Source organism: Gopherus flavomarginatus, chromosome 1, assembly GCF_025201925.1.
Source record: "Gopherus flavomarginatus isolate rGopFla2 chromosome 1, rGopFla2.mat.asm, whole genome shotgun sequence".
Taxonomy (NCBI): Eukaryota; Metazoa; Chordata; order Testudines; family Testudinidae; genus Gopherus; species Gopherus flavomarginatus.
In genome coordinates this window covers 108515971-108541314 of record NC_066617.1, presented here as the reverse complement: position 1 = coordinate 108541314, position 25344 = coordinate 108515971, and the positions used below count along the sequence as shown (strand labels likewise).

The following is a 25344-nucleotide window of genomic DNA, read 5'->3' as shown; positions in this document are numbered from 1 at the left end:
GCGGCTGAAGTTCGGGCCGCCGCAATTGCTGCCGAAGAAAATGGCGCCCCCCAAATCTCAGTGCCCTAGGCAACTGCCTAGGTCACCTAAATGGTTGCACCGGCCCTGACTGCCATGTAGATGTATCCACAGTGGCCCAATCCAACCCTGCTTAGCTTGTGAGATCTCAGTGAGATCACAGCACACAATAGCTTCTTGGTGTAATTGTCTTCCTGTTCCAAATTTATTTCTAATTTCAATTTTTATTGATAATCACAGAATTCCTATGGCTGATGAACAGAGGTGACAGTGGTAGCTGCTTGGTATTCATGAAGGGCTGCTTTCTATAAGCAGAGGAAATTGGCCATTATCACTAGTGCGAGTCATTAACATACAAAAGTGGTTTTATAGCGCATAAAAGGAATATCATTTATTTGTTAAAACCTAACAGTTTCTGCTTGTGCCCCCTTTAATGTTCATCCTTCCTTCTTAAAGATGCACACGAGTCACAAGCACTTTTACAGAGAACAGCCTTAGCCAATGGTGCACTGTATACCAGAGCCTTGGAGCCCTATCAGTCTTATTCTTTAATCACCTATCCCTACATGAATGGGGCTTTCAGTCCATTATGAGCCTGCCCTGTCCGAACAACCCTATATTTTGAAATCAAGACCTACTGGGCACCAAGTGAGAACAAATGGCAGATGAAATGATAGGGGCAAGGGTTTGCAAACAGACAAAATCACTCCTTACCTCCTCGAATAACCTTTACAAAACATCAAGTGAATTTAGTGTTGGACTGACCTCCCTGGGGAGCGAACTCCTCTGGTTAGCCACACAACAGGTACTGTGTAGCACAGGCAGTGCCACTACAAGCTTCCTCCACCCTGACCCTCCAACGTTCCCTCCAGCTGGACCTGGAGCCATCACCCCAAGGGATGTCTTTGAAACCTTCCTTCCTTAACTTCTTTGTTGAGGCCTCTAAAGGCTGGCAGCTGATGTCTCTTGGGATGCTGGTTTCTGTGACATGAACATTTGACTGCTGGGAACTGGACTGAGACTGTTATCCCATTTCACATAGATCATTTAACAGCTCCCAGTAGGAACAAACTTTCAGCGATTACTTACTTGGCCTGAATTCAAGACAGGGACAAGGATAAAAATGTTCCCCTGCCAATTACCAATTAGCTCAACCATCCAGTACCCAAGGAGACAATTTCCATAGCAGGAGGCTGGAGGTCTTCCACGTGGGGCATTTACTGCGCAGCTGATTGTGCTGTTTTCTTCTTCTGTGCTGCCTCCTTCTGTCTCCATTTCTGATCAGCACTTCAGAGGAGAATCTAAAGGTGAGCTGCAAGTGAACCAATCCCTGCCATTTTTCCTACCTCAGACTCCTCCTCTTAATCAGCCAAGTTTTTGACTGGGATTTTTAAAGGAGCCTTAGGGGAGTTAGATGTCCAAATCCCACAGAAATTCCCTTCCATTCTATACTATTAGACTATCCTATTCTAATTCTCTGTTGGGCTCCTTTGAAAATCCAGCCTTAGTGTCCAAAGCTGTATTTAAAGCATAATGGGTTAGATTCTGCCCTCAAATATATATATGCAGATCTCCCACCAATTTCAATGTGAGAGTTGCACGCATGCATCTAAAGGCAGAATCAGGCCAAGTGGCTCGTGCGCTTGCCCCTAGCACAGGGGTCGGCAACCTTTCAGAAGCGATGTGCCGAGTCTTCATTTACTCACTCGAATTTAAGATTTTGCATGCCAGTAATACATTTTAATGTTTTTAGAAGATCTCTTTCTATAAGTCTATAATATAAAACTAAACTATTGTTGTATATAAAGTAAATAAGTTTTTTAAAATGTTTAAGAAGCTTCATTTAAAATTAAATTAAAATGCAGAGCCCCCCAGACCAGTGGCCAGGACCTGGGCAGTGTGAGTGCCACTGAAAATCAGCTTGCGTGCTGCCTTTGGCACATGTGCCATAGTCTGCATACCCCTGCCCTAGTCACTGCCCGGCACAGCATCCCACGTCACTGCTTTGGGAATGGCTGCAGCGTGACAGACACTGCTTAACACCAAAATCCATTCCATATGAACAGAAGATAGGAGTATTTCAGTCTAGCAAACAAGTCTGTGAATTACATTTGTCCTCTCCGTACCCTCTCTGGTATTTTCTAAACTGGTACCCTTTAGTGCCAGAGCTAAACTCTCTCCCCTGCAAGCTCAGCAATCACATCCCTGCATACGCATCAGTCCAGGCACACTATTACAGATATTTCCCAGGGTCATCTTGCTCTGATGACTCAATTTAGGAATTATATAATCTTTTACAACCTGGTCTCATTCAGATGCCACCAACGTGAGAGCAAGGCAGCTTAATCTCTCGAATGCTGCCCTACAGAGCGTGCGTGCTTAGAGACTGAGCCATGGAATTCAAGGGCATCAGCGACATCCCTCTCTAGGGTCATATTGGTGCCACTGGCTGGGTCCACATTGTGTAGCTACAGAGCACTGAGGGGGCTACACTATAAATAGAGTCTCTGCTTGAAGGTATTTCACCTTGTTCCTTCCTAAGCCAGATTCAGAGATTGATTAACACAAAAACTCTAAATCTCTCCCCACCCTGTAGCCCCTCCAGCCCCCGTCCCGTTCCCACCACCACCACCAAAAAAAAAAAAAACCACACCAAAAACATGCTTTCCAGCCCAGCTCCAAATGTTGATTGCCTTGGAATTTTTTGCCTTGCTGAGTCAGATGAAAGGGCTGCTATGGTGGGCTGCAGAACCAGGGCTGGAAAGGGTACTCAGTCACAGGGCCCTGGAGAGCTGTTCACAACACTCTGCTATGACAAAGGACTAGCACTGGCAGGCAGGTGGATGAGGGGGTGGGGACATTTTTGTTTTTACAGCTTTGGTTTAAAAAAGGTAACTAAACTGTTGCTGCTCCCCTGCCAGAGATTACCGGAGTTTACATGCTAAAGCCACTTCCTCCCTCCTTGGGGAGGTAGCCTGGATTTGTTCAGATCTCCACCTCTTTTAGTGCATGAATCTAGATTCAGTGTCAGGGCCCAGGCACAAACTCTCTACGTATCAGGTAAGGACCACAGAATCATTTCCTCGGCAGGAAAAGATTGCTTGGGCTGGTCCATTGGGACAGTGCTGCCATGTCCACTGCTTCGAGTAAGACTGCCCGGGTGTAACAGAGCATACTTTGGCCCCTGGTGTCTCGATCCTAGGGCCAGATGAGGAAAGTGGGAGTGAGCCCTTTCAGCTGCATCAGAGCATAGCACGAATGGAGGTGGCCTATTTACCTGGAAGGGGCTGGTGGCAGTCGAGCAGGGTTTCCTGCCTAGGAGTGCTGTTGGGAAGGAGTGAAAGTGAGAAAATGCGGGATGCAGAACACTCCTGAGGGAGAAGGGAAGGAAGGGACAAGCACTGGATCAGGCTTTTCAGTGTGTGACAACATCAGTCTCAGGCTGGACAAAGACACCCCTGAAATACATGGTGCCCTGCCCCTTTAAAATGTGAAGCTGCCAAACTGTTAAAGACTGGAATCAGAGCATCCTTTCACCTGCCTCCCCGCTGCAAGCAGGTATACTTGCTCATGTGGGTGAAAATGGATCTGGTAAGGTAGGGTGTAAGGGTTATTTTCAACACCTGCTTTGCAGATTGCAGTCAGTGGTTTAGTCTAACTTTTCATTTCTGCAAGAACCAGCTTACAGAGACAATATATAAAATACACTACTATCCATCACCAGACGTGACGGCAGAGCTTATCCAAGGGCCTCAGGGTGAGGGACTTGCAGTCATTTGCAGGGCCCTGCTTCCTGGATTTGAAAGTATATAGAGAATAAGTGGTGAAGGGTCCAATTTTGGCTCTCAGCCACTACCAGTGCTGGGGTATATTGAAGCGGCGATGAGCACCAATGGCTGCTCCCAGACGGATGCATTGTCCACACTCACAGCAGCATGTAGAATACAGGCAGTACATGTGTAGCTACATGATGCAGTGAAAGCAGGCTGCATTCACACTTCTCACAGCAGCGTGTAGCTCTCTGCAGCTGTGAATGGCTCTGGCAGTGAAGAGGCAGCAAGAAAAGGATCTAGCAGTTCCCCATTACCATGAAAGGTTCTGGCAGGGGGAGGCATTTGTGCAACCACAATTGCATGTGCTACATGCTGCAGTGAAGGCAGGCTGCGTTCACACTTGTCACTATGGTGCGTAGCTCCCTGCAGCTATGAAAGGCTCTAGCAGGTGGGATGCAGTGGGGAAAGGGCCTGGCAGTTCCCCACTGCTGGAGACTGTCACTGCATCAAGGAAAGGTTCTTGCAGGGGGCAGGCATTTGTGCAAATGCAATTGCATGCACCTAATTTCAGTTTGCACATCTTCCTGCTCCTAACTTTGAAAATCTGTCCTTTCCGTTTCCACTGTTCTGCTTCTCAGATACCTGCTTTGTACTGAATGGGATACAAGGCCCAGCCTTGCCGTGCTGAAGGTTATGACAGTCATCAGCAAAGATGGATTCCATTTTGCGGCAGACTTACGCCAAGAGTCAGCTCTGTAACAAAGACTCTTTTATTGGGAATGGGCGGGGCACATAGCTAGTAAAAACACACAGGCTTTAGGTTGTGTTTCTTTCTGTCTTCACCAGATAAGCTCAGTTGGCAGCTGGCAAAGGAAAGTAATCACAACAACACTCGACGGCACATGTAACCCAGGGAATCCAATGCTCGGGCATGATTTTAAAGTCTGTTGAGATCTGAATGCAAATGAACATTCTGGCATGAATGAGTGCACAGTAGGCATGTACTTTACCTCTGGACCACCTTTTCCAGGAGGTATTGTGATGCTCTATGTGCCTTATGTTAAGTATATTTGTTCTCCATCAAAGACATTCCTCATACCAACGGAACAAATAAGTCTCAGACCATTTAATAAAGCAAAAGTTGGCCAGATTCACTGAAGCTGGCACAAGGAGGTACAAGTTGCATCTCCCACTAGGGTCCCCTCAAGCACTGCGCCAATAGAGGCTGCTTCAGAGATTCCCTGACTCAGCTGCCCTGGCCCTCCCTTCTGCCTATTCACCTTTTCCCACTACTCAAAAACAAGGCAACATTCAATAAAACTGAAAGGAAACCAATTTAAAACTAAAATAAGCAAAACATTTTTTAAACAGTGCACAATTTACCAGTGGAACTCGTTGCCACAAGATGCCATAGGGCCAAGAGCTTAATAGGATTCAGAAAAGTATTAATGATTAATTCTCACCATCGGCCTGACAACTCCCATCGCCATCTCCCATTGATTGCAATTGGAGTTGCATCAGGCCTTGTGAAGAGGAGGACTGAGAAAGAGAATGAAGCCGGTAACTGTTATATTGTTAGAGCCTTTCAGAAATTAAAATTGGCCTGCAAGATGAAAGGGAGATTGAGGAAAGACAGATGCTCCATGGAAAGTTGGAGATGCTCACTTGGGTGTCCCACTCTAAAACTGAGGCACAGAGGGACTGGGAAAAAAACCCTTCACCCTTGCCCCCACTCCACGTAGTTAAAGTAAATGAAAAAGACTTGCTCTGCATAGGACTATTCAAGTGTCATCTGTACTTGCCCAATCCATTTACCCAGACTAAGGAAATTACCTGTGCGAGGAGACCTGGCTGGATCTGCAGAGGCTGGGCCCCGGGAGCCTGAGTGACAATGGGAACAGCATTCTCCATCCGTACAGAATACCCAGCATGCTTTGAAGGGGAGGCTTGTAACCCTGTTCCGTGAACAGAGAGGGACAAAGTTAATCATCTTCAGCACCGCCCAGAAGAGGGGCTTGATTTTCAGAGGTTGTTCTACTGCCACTACTCTAACTGAAGTCAATGGGAACTGCAGGTGCTCAGCACCTCTGAAAAATCAGGCCCTCAATTGCCACTTATTACATCCAGCCAAATTTATTACATCCCAGCCCAGGAGATCTATCAGATTTTGACAGACATGACACACACGAGGCTGCAGACAAGACATTTCCAAGGACACCAGGAGATTACCCCTCTTTAAACCTTGTGCATGCTTTTGGAATGTCTTAAACTTAGCAGAGACATCATAATGTAACCTACATTTGGAGGCAATTCTACAAGAAGGCAGAAGTTAATGGTTTGTTTTCGAATTAAGCTTGTTATTCTCCAGTCTGGCTAGAGACAACCACCATAGATGGCTAGGAAAATACACTGCAGGGTGAGAGTGCTGCCTGCTGATGAAAGTGGGAGATTGGGAATCAAGAATACAGGGTTCTACACTCCACTCTGCAGCAACTCACTTTGTAACTCTAGACTTGACTAGGATTTAAAGGCATATCATCAGAACACATTAGTCAACACATTCCAAAACTATGGTGTCATTAATGCCCTGTCTACTTTGGGGGACTCTAGGCTTCAACTGGTGTGAAAGATCCTGGTATAAAAGGGGTTAGAGTATTGCCAAGGATTATTGTTGATAGATCCTGCCCTACCAGGACCAAATCTCAAGTCTTGTCTAGCCTGGGGATTTGCCTCTGATATAGCTATTGGTGTAACTATGCAGGAGCAGCCCCCATCATAGACAGGCAAAGCTGCTATGTGCCCCAGTGCAGTACTTACCCTGGTTTCAAGCAGGAGTACTGTCCACTGGGGCAAACAGCAGCTATGCCTGTCTACACTAGTTGCAGTGGTGCAGCTGTACTGATGACTGGCCACTGACTGGGGCAAATTTCCAGGCTGGACATCTTATTCTCCAGCTCATTAACCTGCTGAGTCACTCTGTGGAAACTGGATCACTAAACAACCTCGCGACTGGTCAGTAAAATATTCCGTTCTTGTCATGTTTGCCAAAACTAGGTGGAGGTTCTTCAAAATACCCTGATCAGAGCAATGAACAATGAGCATCACAATCATACCTCCCTCCCTCCACCCCAGAGTCATCAGCCGCAACCCAACTGCTCCAGAGGTTCTCCTCACTTCCTGATTTTCTTCCTTCAGAAAGATTTACTGGAGAGAGTTTTCAAATGAGAACCCAATCAAACAGCAGAAGGGCTGGTTGCAAGGGGGAAGGCCTGTTTCTTACCTTGGAAACCTGGAGGGCATACAATGAGGGCTTGCTGGAAGGGGTCAGGCCGGGCACAGATCTGCGCCGTTCCCGTCTGCAGGGGCATGCTCCGCTGGGCCATTGCAGCCATGGATGCTGCTGAAGGCTGGTAGAGTGCAGATTGGTAGTTTAGTATGGAGACTTCAGGGTTGGCTAAGGAAATAGTGGCACTGGTGGAGGTGGGAGCCAGGTTGGTGGCCTAAAGGAATGATGGGAATTAAACAAAAAACAAAACAAAAAAAAATGAGGGAGATGGTATGTTGGAAGAAGCAAATCTAAAAATAAATGAATCTAAATAAAACCAGCAAACAAAAAATAAAGGAGGAGCAAAACAGGAAATTGAGGAGTGCAGAGGTAAGGGTGGGTGACATGGGCAAAAGGAGCACACTGAGCATGATCAGTGAGGCCTTCTATCAACTGGGGCTGCTTCCAACCACCCCACATCCCAGTTTGTTGTCCAAGGAGTCTCCAGAATGGAGCACGTCTCCTGAGGATGGGTTTGATTTGGGAGAATAGGGAGGAGACAGGAAGAGAAAGGGGCTCAAAAGGAACCGGTCACACAAAGTCAGGCTGCCCTGTAAATGCTTCTGGCACTTCCTGTGGGAAACTTGGCAAGATCAGTTCTGCCCCCCACACAAACCCTTTAGGAGAATTTGAAATGCCCACACAATATTTCCTCCCATCACAAATACACATTTCTTTTGCTAAGAGAACCCAAGGCAGCTCTTCTCTCTCCCCCCTTCAAATAACAACAACAAAACACCCCCCCCACACACAGGCGTTAGATGATTGGAAACCTAACCTAGGGATGGCAGATGAAATAGGAAAAATGGCCCATAGGTCTGGCTTTTGACTTACAGTAAGAATGTTGGAACTTCCTGATACTGGCAGAGCCTCACCCAAATCTTTGCTACTGTTTGACACGCAGGGACAGATTCTTCCACCCATATTCAAGCTAAGCAGTGCTAACAGTCTCATTGGAAGGAACTTTTGGTGGAGTAAGGAACTACTCAGTGTGAGTAAAGGTGACAGAGTCTGGCCCTTCCAGTAGTGATGATGGTATCTGCTTATAGTAAATGCTGCCAATTGGTGCTTGGAAGAGGTTAAGCAGCAGGAATTTGGGGAGTTTGTAAGCAGTCTTACTCTCCAGTCTGAGTTCCAAAAGCAAGCATGGATACCTGTATTTTTAAACTGATAACCCACCACATTTAACCATGACACACTAATGACCCATCATTGTGTACAACTGTGGTGCCCACTGCTTTATAAATAATGTAAAGAGGCCTTTTCTCACCATAAGTGACAAAAAACTGAGCCAGCATGAAATCTAGATTTCTAAGATACATGGGATCACTTTGCAAACCTGGATGGACTCTTTTGGAGCTTCTATTTCTGTGGCACCAGTCCCTCATGCTACAGTTATGTTCATCACCCTTAAATCTTCTTGTTATAACATCAAAACAAGGCGGCTCCCACACTAAAGAGCTCTACAAAACCCTAAGGATGACAGGCTCACCACGCTTCAGTCTTTTACTGTCCTTTCCATGAATACCTCCCCTTCCCTTTAGTTACTATAACACAATTCCAAGGGGAACAATTTAAGCTACTGTTTGTTTAAAATACGCCAACATTGTACATATCAAGATCGCGTGATGGTCCCACTCTCGTGCACACGCACCCTCTTAAAATCTTTAAAAACTCTCCTATGATGATACAGGAGATCAAAGTGCAGACAGTAGACCTGAATCTACTAACTTTGACTGCAAGCCCTTCGGGGTCGGGACTGTATCTCATTGTGTGTACACACAGTGCCTAGCACAATGGGATCCCCATCGCAATGAGGGCCTGCAGGCACTACTGTAAAGACAAATAATACACAAGGAGAAATACCACCACCCAATGCTAAGACAAGAAGTGAGAGCACTTCATTTTGCTGATGCTGCAGAGTATTGTGTCTGTGATACGAGGATTTAGTTTTACCTCAGCAGTAATATGAAGAAATCACTCGTGTCTGCCTGATTATCGCTGAGCGCAATCCTACTTGTTGCATAAAGGGATACCACCAGATTTTTTTTTTCATACCAACTTTCCAGGGAGGCAGGGCAAATCATCTTCAACAAGATAGACTAAGAATATTTCACAGTCACACAAGTGCCATGGAATTAGTTCTCCTGTATCAAATACCACGCTACTAGACAGGACTCAAGGAGGAGGGTGGCATGTTCTAGTCACAAGGCAGAAAGGAACCATCTTATCGAGTGTGTGCTGAGAGGAGCACTAGGTCTGCTCTCCAGTTCCTAGGGCTCCCTAGCTTTCAGGCCCCAGCTGCTGCCAATTCCCATACCTGGTTGTGGACACTGTTCAGCTGGTTGTTAAAGGTCATGGTCAGGTTGGTCGATGTGCTCGGGGCCACATGAGTGATGAATGGTGTCTTGCTCTGGTTTACTGTGTCATACATATTCACCCGCCGCTTGCAAATCTCCATGTTCTGGAAACAGGACTTGACACTGTTTAGAAAAAGGGATGAGAGGGTGAGAAAGAGAGGGGAAAAAAACCCAGTGAGCATAGTTAACAGTCGGCTATAGAAGCCTAGCTTCAGGTCAGCATTTCTTTGATGGCCGAGACAAGAGATCAGGCCATGCTTGGCACTTGCTAGATTAATCAGTGTTTGAATGTCCCCTTCTCCCCACAGCCCAGGTTCATACTGTTTGTAATGAAAGGGAACTAGCTGGCAGTGAATAGAAGACGGCTTTGGCTTAGGATTCTTGAGTGTCCCATCCAGCCTCAGTCCTGCAGCATAAGTCATAGCCAGCAACCAAAGCTGTCAGCAGTCAGGTAGGATGGGAAGAAAAATCAAACCAAGAAATAGCGGGTCTTCTTTTGTAACCTGACAGAGAATGGTGAGGTGGGGAGAAGGGCCGGCTAGTCTTGGCTCATTTGGGATTCTTTTTAAGGCAGTTTTCAAAGTATTTCCCTCTTAGGAGGAAGATTTTGCTGTGTGTGGTCAATGAGATATCTGAAATCTTGCTCAGCACTTTAAAAAAAGTTGGTCATTTGAGCTCAATCCTGCAAGATACTCAACACATTGGCCCCACTCCAGCATGGTACTTAAGCATTTGCTTAACTTTAAGCATATTAGTAGTCCTTTTGAAGTTATATGGCTTAAGGGTTTTGCTGAATCAGGGCTAGAATGCTCAACACCTTGCATGATCGGGCCTTGAGGTTGTCCTAACCTGAGAGCCAACAGTGGGGGAATGTTTAAATTCCCTCCCCTAGAATCCTTCCACACTACCAAAAAAACCCCCTACTTATTAAATACACACACATATATATTATATGGCAGTGGAAGTATTGAAAAATATTTTTCATCCTCAGAATCCAGCAATATACCGACAGTGCAATATATTGTATATAAAACATGGCTGCCCTACTACAATACAGTCCTTGTGAGGTAGGTAAGTACTATTATTATTTCACTGCTACAGCTGGGGAAACTGAGGCACAGAGAGGTTAAAGGGACACTATCAATTTAAGTATGGGCAAAATCTACTGCCTGACCAGGACCTTTACCAACCAGCTGAACACTGTCCACAATCAGGTACTTTTCAATGGTTTTAAAATCCAATTCAAATGGTTATTTTCCATCCAATATTTCTCCCGGAGTGTGATACCCAAACTTGAAACTAAGAACTGACAGTGAAACTGACTATAAAGAAAACAAAAATGCAATTGATTTCCTTGATTTTCATTTGCTAAACTGAGAGAAATTTTTTAAAATAAGTAATGTGCATCAGGTTTGAATTTATAAAATTATTTCACTTTTAATAATCTCAGCTGTTATCAGTAATATAAGTAAAGCCGAGTGTTTACTTATGATACTTTATTTTTAAGATGATAGTGTCCATTTAAAGAAACGTGCCCCTGACTATAGAATGGTAAGGAACAGAATCCAGATCCCTTGACCACCCAGTCCTGTCCCTTAATGAAGAGACTATGCTTCCTCTCAAAAGCTCAATAGCTATTTGGTTATGATTATATCTGTTCAATAATTACTCAATGTTGAATTAGATGTAAGAGAAGATGTATATACTTTCATTATGTACATACTTTTTAAATCTATGAAAGACAAGTAATCTGTAAAGTATTTAGAAATCTGTGTAAAAGTAAAAAATCTACGTGACAAATGTAGAATGCTATTACATAGATTTTGTTGTTGTTGTAAGTTTGAGCAATTAACAACTATTTTTCAAAAAACTTTATCGCAAAACACTGAAAACAGCATACTTATATTTCATAAGATACTACCATTGCACGTTACAAAAAAGAGTACAGATGCTCCCCGGGTTATGCAAGACCAGAGTTACACAAATTCACACTTACGGAAAAAGTTCCATAAGCCAGAAATAGGATTTTCAAGTTGCGGAAATTTTTGTGCCATGTACGCGTATGCGTTTCTGATTTATGCAAAATTTGAGTTATGCAAGGCTTTCCGGAATGGAACAATTGTGTAAGTCAGGGGGCATCTGTACTATAAAATATAACCTGTTCCCTGTAAGTTAGTGCAATAATATACTGTGTATGCAAAAACATGCATGGAAAGGCAACCAAACAGGTCAGAAAGACTGGCCTTTCCCACAATTTAATATCCATGCAATCAGAAATGCAAAGCTAGACACTGGACTCACTTTGCTGCTGCTTTGGGACTAACAAGTACAAAACCTCAAGGGTTCTTGGGACTTGTAGTCTCTCTCTGAAGCATGTCACAGTAAAAACTGCTTCCAGCAACTATGTCTTCTCTACATTTGCATCTGTTTCCTGATTTACTTTCAAGATAGATTACAGTCCCCAGCATTCCTGGAGGCTTTGAAGTTCCTATTCTCAGGACAATCACAGGCCTGACTTCAAAATCAGCTAACCCACATTGTTTAGAGCTTGTTGCAGTTCTGACCAATCAGCATTTCCAACGGAGGAAGAATGAGGTTACACACTGAGCTGGTGGGATGTTTAGCATCTAGAGACCTGATCCTGAAGGTCTAACTCATACAAAAATGTCCACTGAGTTATTCCTGAATAAGAGCTGTTAGGAGTTTCGCCCAAGAAGGGCAAGGGTAAGAACTTCAGAAATGAGGCCCTGATCCATGGAACGATTCTGAATGGCAATGGACTGGGCCCTGAGCCTTTAAAATTTTAAGCAGTTACTGCACAGGTAGAAAGGACTGTTGCAAATGAGAGCATGTGATTGCAAATATAAAAGTAGATTTTTGTATATTATTTCAATATTTTCATAAAACACTGACTTATTTATGAACAGCTTTGAATGAAAGTAGAGTTTATTTTCTCTCTGTTTATAACAATTATCCTGTGTTCATACTGCATTCATCACCTCAGTATCTATTTATCTATCTATGCAGTTATATGGTCCACAGGGTCTGAGCACCTCACAATTTGCAACGTATTCGTTCTCACACCAGCCCTGTGAGTTACGGCAACGCTATTATCCCCGAATCACAGACAAGGAGCTGAGGCTCAGACAGTCTAAGGCAGGAGTAGGCAACCTATGGCACATAGGTGGTACGCGAGCTGATTTTCAGTGGCACTCACCCTGTTCGGATCCTGGCCACCAGTCCAGGGGGCTCTGCATTTCAATTTAATTTTAAATGAAGCTTCTTAAACATTTTAAAAACCTTATTTACTTTACATATAACAATAGTTTAGTTGTGTATTATAGACTTGTAGAAAGAGACCTTCTAAAAACATTAAAATGTATTACTGGCATGCGGAACCTTGAATTAGAGTGCATAAATGAAAACTCGGCACACCACTTCTGAAAGGTTGCTGATCCCTGGTCTAAGGGCTAGATTATTAAAGGTTTGTAGGTACGTACTGACGCAGATATGCACCTACTGGGATTTCAAAACCAGGTGCCTAGGTCACTTTGAAATCAATGAGTTAGGCAGCTAGACACTTTTAAAAATCCCACTGCACACCCATCTTCATCTACATATCTCTAAAAATTTGGCCCTAAGTGACTTGCCCAGGGTCACATAGGAAGTCCATAGTGGTGAGGGAACTGCACCCAGGTCTCCAAAGTCCCAGGCTAGTGTATAATGCTGTTCAGGCCTTCTTATAAATGAGAATCAGGCCCTAATGAACCATGCCTTATAACATCCCTGTCGGGCAAGAGAGTATTTCTCCATTCTACAGATATGGAAACTGAGGTTCAAGTGACTTGTTCAGGGTCACATAGCAAGTGTGAGAGAGAGCTGGCCATGGAACTGAGATTTCTTATTTCCAGTTTCTTGCTCTAAATCAGGAATTTTTAACAAGAGGGCTGCAAACAAGCATTGGGGTTACAACCACTCTGCCCTCTCTCCAGACTGTTAAACAGAGAATGGTCCTGACCGGACTCCAGCTAGAGGGGAAAGGGTTTCTGGGAGGAGAGGGTGGATTCCACTGTGGATAATGTTGAGAACCACAGCACCAGCCCCTGGACTATGCTTCCTCTGCCACATGCATAAGTCGAGTAGATACTATATCATACGCATATATTTTTTCTGTATTTTAATATGAATGTGTGTAATTATTAAACATTTACACAATGAATGTAATATTTTCTGCAGTCTTTTGAATGCTGTGCATCAGCAACACATTTCTTATTCAATATCAGGTTTGGGGTTTTTTTTAAACAATTAAATCTCTGGGCCTAAACTCCTTAATGGTGTCCCTTTAAAATACTGTTGCTAGGCCCTTTTATCAACCCAGATGTCCACCCTACAGCCCAGTCTCCTCTCCCACCCTCTTGATCTGCTTTTTCTCTCTGAAAACCCAGCCCAAGGCAGAGAGGAGGAAGCGTACTGTGTGCTATGGGGGAAATCAAGCAAGTGCGTCATGGTGACAAAGGGGTGGTTCAGAGTTTCAATCGGAGTTATCCGCTTATCCGCATCTATAGTCAACATCTTCTTTAACAGATCTATAAACTCCCGCCGGTCTGCCTTTTCCACCAACATATCGCTTCCTTCTAAATCCGTTGTCATATTCACCTGGAAAAGAAGGGACAACAAACAGTTAGACGGGAGATGCAGATAGTCAGGTCTCCAGCAGATCATTTTCTCTCTCCTGACTCCACCAGGTTTCTGTCTCTGGAAGAACAGCTGCTGAGGTCACAAGGAAGAATCTGAGCTGGCAAATCAAATCACCATCAGGCTAGTGCAAGACAAATCTCTACACAGGCTGTTAAGTATCTAGCTCATTTGGGTCAATGGCTGCTGAAGATCTTAGTCACCCTTTCCAGCTTTTGAACAGCTTCTGTGTGGTAATAGACAAGCTCTGACAATCATTATGTATCACATAAAGCACCATACAATTAGACTACTTAATTATGTGTCCTGCAACGATGACAACAACAAAAAAACCACAAACAAAAAAAGATCTCAGTAAGTTTATGGGGAACATCGCTATTTATATATCACGTGCCAGGAAAAGCCTTTATATTAAAATCTTTCCTGATCCCAAGCCTCGCTTTCTACATTTTAGCTAATGAAGCTAAAATATCGAGAGTTATCTTATACAAACTCTGGACCAAAAATACCCTGGGTCATTTTGTTGGCATTAACTTTAATAACCCCATACCAAGTCCTCTGTTACAACAACAAAACAAATAGATAATAATAATAAACACTTTTCCTTTACAGGTAGCAAAGCGCTTTACAAAGTGGGTAAACATCCTCCTTATTTTACAGGCTGGGGAACCTGAGGCCTAGAGAAGTTAAGTGGCTCATCCGAGGTCACATAGGAAGTTAGTGGCAGAGCTAGGAAGAGAACCTAGCACTTGTGAAACTCCTAGTTACTCAACCATGCTGCTTTATGTCACTTATATATCTGGTCTTTTCTGGAGGGATCCAATGCAACACATGACAACTGGGAGTTGGCTGGATTGGTGTAGACCTGGTGTTTCTCAGGATTTGCCCAAAGCAGCATATATGCAGAAATGATGTCGTGCTCCATTTCTTTGCCTTGCACAGAAGCACTAGGAGAGATCTCGCTAGTTACTCACCAACATTCTTACCTGTGCCATATCATCCAAACAGTTGAAAATGTACTTCCTTGCTTCCTTCGACTTAATCCCCGTCTCTGCCTCATGATCATCTGGTGTCTGCTCAAGACAGGGGAAAGGCAGTTACCTGGGCTGCCCTTGCATCTATGTAGGGTGATATGCCAGCTCAGATGGATACCTCAAAGCCCACCTCTATACAAAGCCATAGGCAACATTTGACTCTTATATTTGGGGTGGGGGGAGCTCCAGTTGGGCCAATGGGGCTGCACATGGGGGGGAAATTCCACGCCTATCCAAGGCTTGCAGTTTGGGGGGCAACACTCCCCATGCCCTACCTCCCAAAACTGCACCATGGACAAAGCCGCTTGTCTCTTCCCTGAACTAATAACCAGAATAGTAGCTGAATACATTTATATAGCACCTCTCATATAGCCTAAAGAATCCCAAAGTGCTTTACTGACTAAGATGGTCACAATCATTCTAAGCTAGAGGGTGTTGAGAACACCAGACACAGAGCAGCAGAACATGTTGCTATCACTGATCTGGTAACCATTTTTTGTACTATTATCTATTTTAATTGTTAAAATGGAAACATGTGTCTCAACTAGACAGGTATTAAAAACAAATTCCACCCAGGGGCAGGTGAAATTAAACATCACTTCATCACCTACAACTATCAGCCACAGATAGGGAAGACATAAACAACAACCTGAAATTGATGGGATAGTACTTCTCTCTCTAAGGGTATGTCTACACTGCAAAAAAACCTACCTGTGGCAGTGAGTCTCAGAGCCTGGGGTTAGCTGATTTGGAAGCATGGGGCTTGCGCAACAGGGCTAAAACTAGCAGAGTAAATGTTTGCACTTGTGTACCCAGATTCTGAGACCCTTCACCGGGTTTCAGAGCCTGGTCTCCAGTCCAAATGGGAACATCTACACTGGTATTTTTAGCACCGGAACACAAGCCCAAGTCAGTGGACCCATTATCTGAGACTTGCTGCCAGGGGTTTTACTTGGCAATGCAGATATGCCCTTAGTTAAACTAAAATAATCCCGTCTGCAATATCCCCAGTCTGGGCAGCTCCTGATTGGAGAGATTTTAAGGTTCACTTTGAACTTAAAGCTTCTACAATGCAGTGCCAGGCACTAATTGCAAAGCCATTGGCCAGCCAAGGGCTGCATAATTTTGTTACAACAGCTTTACCTCAGCTCATATCCATCCCAGCATCTCAGTTTTTGGAAGCATCTCAATGCATTGCGAAGAGACAAGACCCATGCTCCGACTTAACAGAATGTCGTCTTACTTCCAGTCTCCTATTGCAAGATGAAGGAAACAAGGAAATATCTTCCTACCTTTAGCCTCCACAATGGATACGGTGAGTCTGTATCCCTGTTGAAAAATCTTGTTGTCTTTGTCCCTGAACTTAACAAATACTCTGCTGGTAAGCCCTGTGTCTGTGAAATATAGCGAATCTGTAAGAGAAGGATGAGAGGTCACTGTTCATCCTGTGAAGATCTGTGATGGTCTTCATTTCAGGAGGGCAGGAGACATTTAAAACAATGGAACAAGGAAAGAGAGAAAAGGGTGATGTCAAGTTGGGCTTTATCAAGGATATACTAAAAGGAATGAAAGAAAGAGAATTCCCATAGACTTTAATGGCATTTCTATCTTTATTTTTAATGTCTCAAGACATTTACCCTGAAAGTCTATAAAACGTTCTTCCTTTAGCTTCTAAAGTCTGTGGGAATTTCTCCCTTTATCTTCAGACTTTAAAGGTGAAAGAGAATGCCCACACATTTTAATGGTGTGTTTTTATTGACTTAGAGCTTTTCATGGTAAGTTTTCGTCTCTATAAGGTATGTCATTTAAATAATTTGGTACTTCTTTTATTTTCTTCGGAGCAACTCAGACAATAAAGCAGATGAAGCCAATATTGGTGAACTGAAGCGGCCTATGTATTGAAGCAAATTTACATCCGCATTCTGTATCATGTACTAAATCCGCAGTGTTTATATAGCTTACGGAATTTGTCATGTCAATGGCTTTCATGGACTCTGCCTAGCTGGCATACACAGAACCATGGGATGTTATGCATATATGTCTAAGAGTGGAGAATTCTTTTTTCATTTAGTAGAGAAAAAGTATGTGAGCATGTAATTAAAGGCTGACATAATGTTGACATATGAAACCTTAACTTCAGCATTTCCTGACTTCTTGATTGCTTCACTTTGAAAACTTAATATTCTTCTAATGCAGGAAATGCCACAGACAAAACACTAGGTATTTTTAAAAGAAAAAAGATGGAAAGAAAAGAAAAAAATCATATGCAGCAGCTGCAGTCCTGAGGACTTCAAAACGCTGCTGGCCCTCGCCCATACAAAGTGCACACTCCTGCTGTGGAGCTCCTTAGGTACATCCAAGCAAGGCTCCCTCCTGCGCACTTTACAAACTTCAGTAGCCCCTCTTCAGCCCACTCCCAACTTTACAAATCCATATAGGCCCATTTCACAAGCCCCACTAGAGCCATCAATATATTTGATTAGAGCAGACTTTGCACTACTATAAGTCAACCGCATACATGCGTGTGATGAGTCCTTTCTCAACCATATACTTTGTCAGTTTATCTCTGGAGGGGAGTCTACTGCTCATGCTCTGTATGTGATTTTCAAAGGCACACAACCGATTTCCTCTGGAACAGCTAAAGGCACTGAATCTCAGTGAGAGTTATTTCCATGCCAGATTTCACTTTTAAAGCCATGGCTGAAATACTATTAAAAAAAGAAAACTCTCAGGAATTCTTCATAATGGGAAAAGTATAGTATATTTCGGTTCGTCACTCTTCTTTTCCCTTAGGCTTTCCCCAGAAAGATCACTTTCAGACAGAGCCCAAGCCCACAGTTTCAGAAAGGAATGAGCAACTGAAAAGAGATGGTTAGAACAGAAACTGCTATCTAACCTGAACTGTAGAGGTTGCTGCATCTCCTGTTATAGAGATAGCTCAGGAACATTAAAGTCTATGGGGCTGATCTTCAGTTAGCTTTAATTATCACAGCTCAGTTGAATTCAATGGAGCTATCACAGTTGACACCAGCTGAGGATCTGCCCCAAAGACCATTCTCTTTCTTTTCATTGATTTTAATATACGTCCTCATTAGGGGATTATAAAAAGCAGCTGAGTTCATACAATTCCTTATATTATAACAAATAAATCTTCATTTAATACTTGCTGTTAAGTGGAGTAAGGATGGCAGCTCTGTTCAGTGATTAGAGATCATCTACAGAGCTTTCTAGTCAATAGGAACTTATACTCTTGATTGACAGTTCACTTAGGCAGTCAGTTCTTAAAGGCACAGTACTAAATATCTTACTGGTTACCTAGACCACTACAGGTGGATGCAAAAGTAGTCTTAGGATATTAAAAATCAAACACACACCTCTTCCATTCGCAAAGACTAGAATGTTAAAAATCCGACCCTTCTGACACAAGAAGGAAAAAAGTTTCTGTGTTTTTGTTAAAAGCAAGTGCAGCATCCATACCAACCTGATCGTACTCTGAAGCTCCCGGGTATAAAGGCCAACCCAAGAACAGCTCTGCAATAACACATCCCAGGGACCACATGTCGATTGCTTCACAGAATGGTAAACCAAGGATGATTTCAGGGGCTCTGCAGAAGAACAGATGAGGAAGCATTAACCATTGTAAAACACACATAGGCATTTGTTCCGAATTCCATGTAATCAGCAACCCTCAAGAAGCTATCTGCAGAGAACAAGAAGTTGAATTGGTCCCACAAAGCCCAGGAACCATGGTATATATTCCAGAGTTCTGTCTTCTGGCATCTAATCTGTTAACCAACTACTAACACACATACAGACATCACCTTTATAGGACACTCCTATAATATCAGGTTTCAGAGTAGCAGTCATGTTAGTCTGTATCCGCAAAAAGAACAGGAGTACTTGTGGCACCTTAGAGACTAACAAATTTATTTCAGCATGAGCTTTCGTGAGCTACAGCATCCGAAGAAGTGAGCTGTAGCTCACGAAAGCTCATGCTGAAATAAATTTGCTAGTCTCTAAGGTGCCACAAGTACTCCTGTTCTTTTTCCTATAACACCATATACTGAGCGCTAATATTTCACTTTTCATCCAAAGATTTGAATTTCCTTAACAATAGAGATAAGTGTCACTATCCCCATTTTACAGATGGGACATTGAGGCACAGTGTTGAAGTGACTTGCTCAAAGTGCTGCAGCTGGGAATAGCACCCACGTATCCCGATGCTCTGCCCAGTGCCCTAGTCATGGCATAACCCTGATTCTCTTTTACATAAGGAAGTTCATGTACAAAACTCAAAGTGATTTACAAATATTCATACACTAATTAAGTTTTACAACAGTCCTGTAAGGTACAAAAGCATTGTTGCTTTCATTTTACAGATGAATGTACTGTAGAACAGTACATGGAGTTATGGGCAATGCCAGGAAAAGAACCCAGGAGTCCTGGCTCTCAAGGTTGTGTTGAAGGCACAGGCCACATTTTCCATCTGCTTTCAGCTACAGAAGGGAGAAAAGGGATATTTAGGGTCCCCTTATCTGTCTCTCCAAATATGACACTACGTTTGTTCCAACAGATGCCAACTGAAGCAAAGCAGACTTCTGCGCAGCACATTTTAACATTAGCTCTGCTTAGGAAATGTAAAGAAGGCACTAAAGTCTCTTACTCCTGAGGCTGTTTGATACTGTATTTAATGATTAACTTAATTAAGTGCTTAAGAGCAAAAGCCATCTACTATCATCAAAGCTTTGGTCCATTCAGGTCAGCACAAGCAGAGACACCCATGCAACAGGCGAAATGCTTTTCTTCCGTTTTTAAAACACAGACTCCAGCAGTAAAATTGAGACCATTTAAAAAACTTACATTATGCTTCCGCAAACCACTAGTGTCCCAAAAATACTTTCATTTTCCTAGCAACTTTAGTCCAAGAGCTTCAAAGCACTTTATAAACAATGAAAACTCAACACCCCTATGATGCCTCAATACCCTTGTGAAGTAGATAAGTATAATTATCCCCATTTACAGATGGGGACATAGTGTTGTCAACTCTTGTGATTTTTATTGTGAGTCTCAAAATTTTATCCTGAGTATCACACTACTTGATGTTTCCTTAAAGCCCCAGCTTCTGGAGTCAGGTGATTATATTAGATTCTCAACTTCCCTTTCCTGCAGACAAAAGCTTAAAAACATGAACCCTAAAAACTCAAACACCATCAGAAAAATAAAGTTCTCCAAATGTATTATTTTTAAAGTATCATGATTTTTAAACTAATCTCATGAAGGGTGTCTGTGTGTGTGACTCAAGGTTTTCAAATGCTTTGGGTTGGCAATATTGATCAAATGCCTCAGTCGATATTAGAGTGAGAATTAGAACCCAGGAGTCCTGGCTCCCAAACCCCTTCTCCAACCACTATACTGTCTCCTGAAGTATGTTATTTTCCATCGAGATAGCAGCAGGAGATTCAGACCTGCTAATTGCAGTTGAAAATATATTGTTTTCCAGCAAACGCCATTGCTTACTCATGAAGAGACATAACTTCAGAGAGGAGCTGTGAAAATGGGGGAGGTTTTCTTTATTTAAGAATCAAGCAAAGACACAGCAATGAGATCCCATACCCCAATCTCAGCACAAAACCCTCTTCAACACTGAGCTGACTTGCAGCGATGAAAACAGGGGTTTGGGCTTGGCTCCAAACCCAGGAATCCAGAATCTGAAAATTAAGGCACCTTAAGCCTGGACTGATTCTGCCATCCCTACACAGAGTATACTATAAGTCTGAGTTAAAAAAACCAATCATCCCTCATCAGTGCTCCTAATTTCTTTTGTGATTGCTATAAGCTTTTATTCTCAACATTCCTTTGCATTAGCATGCCTGTCACTGCCAACTTTTTATTCCAATATTACAGCGCCAGTCAGGAGAATGGCAAAGGGTTAATTTCCAGATCTATCATCTATATTCCCCTCCCTTCCTTGTCCGCTTCTTCATTCCTTCCACACTGTATGACACTCAGATGAAAATGCAGAAAGAGAAAGAAGACAGCTAGAATGACCTGAATCTCATTACTATGTAAATCCTGCATTCAAAGCCATCTGCCTCTCCCTGTCTGCCTGCATGTTATGAATGAAGCCTCCCTGGTCACTAATGAGAGTTCAATCGTGCACTGTCTGAACTTGAAATCCCATCCACTAACTTCCTGCGTCAGGCAGGAGATAGAATGTTTCCCAGAAGCCTTTCCACCCATGAAAAATCATCTCCACTGCTGCCATACACAGGTATCACCCTTCCACTACCCACAACAACTTCCTCATCTCGACCATACAATGACATCCCTGGACACTGCAGTCCTCTGTTTCCCCAAAGAACAAGCTTCCACATGTGCTTCCAGATTATCTGCCATTGGATACCTCCTTTGTGTTTTACAGGGCTAAAATTCATATCTATTTTTGGGAGCATAGGAATTGCCAAACTGGATCAGGTCTTGGTCCATCTGGTCAAGTATTTCAGAGGAGGGGGCCAGAAACCTTGTAAAGGAATAACCTGCCCATAGAAATTTTTTCCTAACCATTGTCTGTTAGACGTTGGTTTATGTCTTGAAGTATGGGCATATGTTTGCTTTATGAATTTTTATATAATCTAATCTAACAAGGGATACTCTTCTTTTCCATCTATAGGGGCATAATCATTTTTTTAATTCTTACTAAGCCGTTGACCTCAGTGATAAACTGTGGCAATGAGTTTCATAGGCTATGTGTTGTGTGAAAGTGTATTTGGTTTTATAGGATAAGTTTGTTGCCTTTCACGTCACGTTCCCTTGTTACTATATTGGGCAAAAGGTTAAAAGGGAGCACTGGTTTCATCTTCTCCTATGCCATTCATTATTTTTATACCTCTCTCATTTCCCTCTTATTTGTGGGTCTCTCTCAACTAAACAGTTCCAGTCTTCTTCAGTTTCCGTCACGAGAATGTCCTTCCATGCATCCAATCATGTTTTGTGCCTGATTCTAAATTCCTTCTATTTTTACTATAACTTTTTAGAGATAGAGTGATCAGAAGTGAATATAGTACTCAAAGTGGGGGCATATTATCAATTTACATAATGGTATTGTAACAGTTGCAAAATTATTTTACATCCCATTCTGATCCTAGCATTTTGTTTGCTTTGGACTGACACTGCATTTCAGCAGATGTTTAGCCTGTATACCACCACACAGGTCTTTCTCCTGAGTGGTTAGAATCACAGAATATCAAGGTTGGAAGGACCTCAGGAGATCATCTAGTCTAACCCCCTGCTCAAAGCAGGACCAATCCCCAGATTTTTACCCCAGTTCCCTAAATGGCCCCTTCAAGGATTGAACTCACAACCCTAGATTTAGCAGGGCAATGCTCAAACCACTGAGCTATCCTTCCCCCCAGTTACAATTAATTTAAAACTCAACAGTATCTAAGAGTAGTTCCATTTTTTTCGCCTTTCAGCGTGCACTACCTTATATTTGTTAATACTGAATTTCATCTGCCACCATTCTGCCTATTCCCTGGTTCGGTGCCTGAGAAGTTCTTCATTGTTTTTGGTAGTCTTGACTCACCTACATAATTCTGTGGCATCTGCAAATTTTAGCACCCCACGGTTCCCTATTTTTTCAGATGATGAGTAAATATATGTAATAAATTCTGGTTCTAGTATGAGAACGTGAGTCAGCCCTTTGTTTATCCTTCTATTCTTAGATCATTAAAATTTGGTTCAGATACTCAAAGAGTGACATAATTTTATTCCAAAGGAAGGAAAAGTTTGTCATATCTTAAGCACCACGTCAGCTGCACCAGCGTCTAGCAACATTAGGAGCCCTTGCATGCATGGCTCTACCATGTAGGGTGACCAGATGTCCTGATTTTATAGGGACAGTCTCGATATTTGGGACTTTTTTTTTTTTTTATATGGGCTCCTATTATTCCCCATCCTCTGTCCCAATTTTTCATACTTGCTGTCTGGTCATGCTATTACCAGCCATTTTAAGCACAGAGTTAATTCAATCTGCTCAAAGTAAGTCTGGCTGAGGTTGTGTTGACCCAGTGTTGCAGGGGGACCTCGCGCAGGCTAGTGCAGCAGTGTAAGGTTCATGTGGTACCTGCTGTGTGCGTGGTGGATGCTGCGCTCCAACAGGACTGTGACTCCCTGACTTCCTAAGCAGTGACTGCTGCTCTAGGCTTGCCAATGCTGGAAAACGTTGTGAGGAGAAGTATCTCCCAGCCTGCCTAAGGCAATGAGGACCTAGAACCTCTGCTGACGGAGTAGTTCAACCTCCTCCCAAGGTCAGGAGTTTGTGAGGAAATGGGGAAGGTTCTTCAATACCACAGGAAGGCCCAGCAGAGACAAGCAGAAGATAATGGGTAGCAAATCACATATCAAAAGCAGCCAGCAGAGTTTCTGAAGCCACCTGTGCAGTGAGGTTAACTGGAGCTCCTCATTTTCAGGATTATACAAATGCACCTTCCACATCCATCCCTACTCCTCCCCCACTTCACCCTCCCACACCCCTCTCCACACACTCCAGCCCTAATCCCCTCCATCCCCTCCCACCTCTCTCTACTATCCGTGTCTAAAAGCACAAAACCTGGTCTGGATGACTCACAATTTTCTATCCCAGGCCCTAAGGGGCCAGGAGTGGGGGGAAGGGAAAAAGAGAAAAAAGTAAACTTTGTATTTTGGATAAGCAAAACCAAAACTAGCTTCAAGCTTTTATTGCCAATAGCATCCCACTCTTCAGGAACGGGCAGTAGAGCTCACTGGACACCCCACCATGTGCAGGAATGTCCCAAGTTTATAATCTCTGCCCTGGCAATGCACGACTGTGTATTTAAAGCCCTGCTGCAGTACAGTCTGTGGCTCCAGCATTAGTCATTAGCTACGTGGGAAAAAACACTCCCTGCCCTCCTCTTCCACACACCTCCTCAAACATCTTTCCAACAAGACACCTCCCTCCGCTCCCCACCCACAGGAATGAACTGGGTTTAAAGAACACAAAATCTGAGTAGTGTGACTAGGGGATAGAAAGTAAAAGCTTTCTGCAGCCAACCTGGAGGAGGTCAAAAAAGGGTTTAAGCCTCTGAAATAACAGCAGCCAGCCTTGCCCCCACCTCTTGGCACTCTCACCTCTCTTCCCAACTTAATTACTGCACCAGGTGAGCTGCATTAAAGTGTCTGTAATGTTAGTGGGAACTCGGTGCTGCCTCCTTCCATTCCCTCCCTTCTCTTGGAGCTGAACTAGACAGCGGTTTTAGCTGGCATGGGAACTCGGCCCTCTCTCTGTTCACTCAACAGGGATGCCAGCATCCTAAACCTGCTTGTGATGCCCACAATTTTCCAAATGAGGAAATGCGGCTTCTTTTGTTTGCTCGCTCCAGCATAGGGTCACGTGGCAGCTTTTAGGCCTGCCTCTGGCAGAATATTTACTTCAGTGACCCTGCTCTGCAGCAGGGTAATTTCATTGTCTGGTGTTTCTGTCAGGAAAATTAATTACCAGTCTCGTTCGCTGGCTTTTTCATCCACCTATCACCGGACGTCGAAAGCGACCGCCAAGGAGTTTTGTTTCCACAGAGTTGGATTCTGACAGCTGGACTCCTCCTGAATTTTAAAACTGCCCTATAGGGTGCCCACCCTCAGATCAGTGGTGGAGCTAACAGGGACCTGAGGAGGGGTGACCACACTTGTAGGTGTCATGTGTGGTACCTTTTCAAGCACATTATGCACAGAGATGCTTTAGGCATAGGCAAGCTTGGCAGCTGGCTAGGGCAGCAGATTTGCAGGAAGCTGGGATGTGCTCTATCCCTCGAGCTTGCTGCGGTGTGGACTAACTATGTGCACCCTGACTTGTATTAATGGTTTCTTAACAAGCTTTGATTTAGTCCTCTCTGCAACGGGACATCATCATTAACATACCCATAGAGGTCACTGCATGGATCAAGTCCAGCCTGGGGGGGGCCCACAGCAGTCTCTCCCTGGACGAGCTCGAGCAGAAGTGGTTCCCAGGGCAGGTGGGAACCAGAAGAACAAATGGGATGGCAGGGACTAGGATGTGCAGTGGCCACCTCTGCCCCCATCTCCCCACGTCCTCTCCCATCTCAGCTGCCCCTGGGGTCCTGCCC

At 43.6% G+C, this 25344-nt stretch overlaps 1 protein-coding gene across 3 annotated transcripts in view; it reads right to left on the bottom strand.

Moving 5' to 3' along the window:
• Positions 1-25344, bottom strand: part of HIPK2 (homeodomain interacting protein kinase 2) — a 201774-nt gene that overhangs the window by 42591 nt on the left and 133839 nt on the right. For 2 of the 3 annotated variants that reach the window (XM_050945478.1, XM_050945484.1), the window contains exons 3-9: positions 18687-18810; positions 16498-16617; positions 15158-15244; positions 13948-14132; positions 9437-9599; positions 7072-7291; positions 5625-5746 (exon numbers count right to left, since the gene is read on the bottom strand). In XM_050945478.1, the coding sequence (XP_050801435.1) occupies positions 5625-5746; positions 7072-7291; positions 9437-9599; positions 13948-14132; positions 15158-15244; positions 16498-16617; positions 18687-18810 (1021 nt within the window). The remainder of the gene's footprint in view (positions 1-5624; positions 5747-7071; positions 7292-9436; positions 9600-13947; positions 14133-15157; positions 15245-16497; positions 16618-18686; positions 18811-25344) is intronic. The other variant, XM_050945489.1, reaches the window with a different exon arrangement.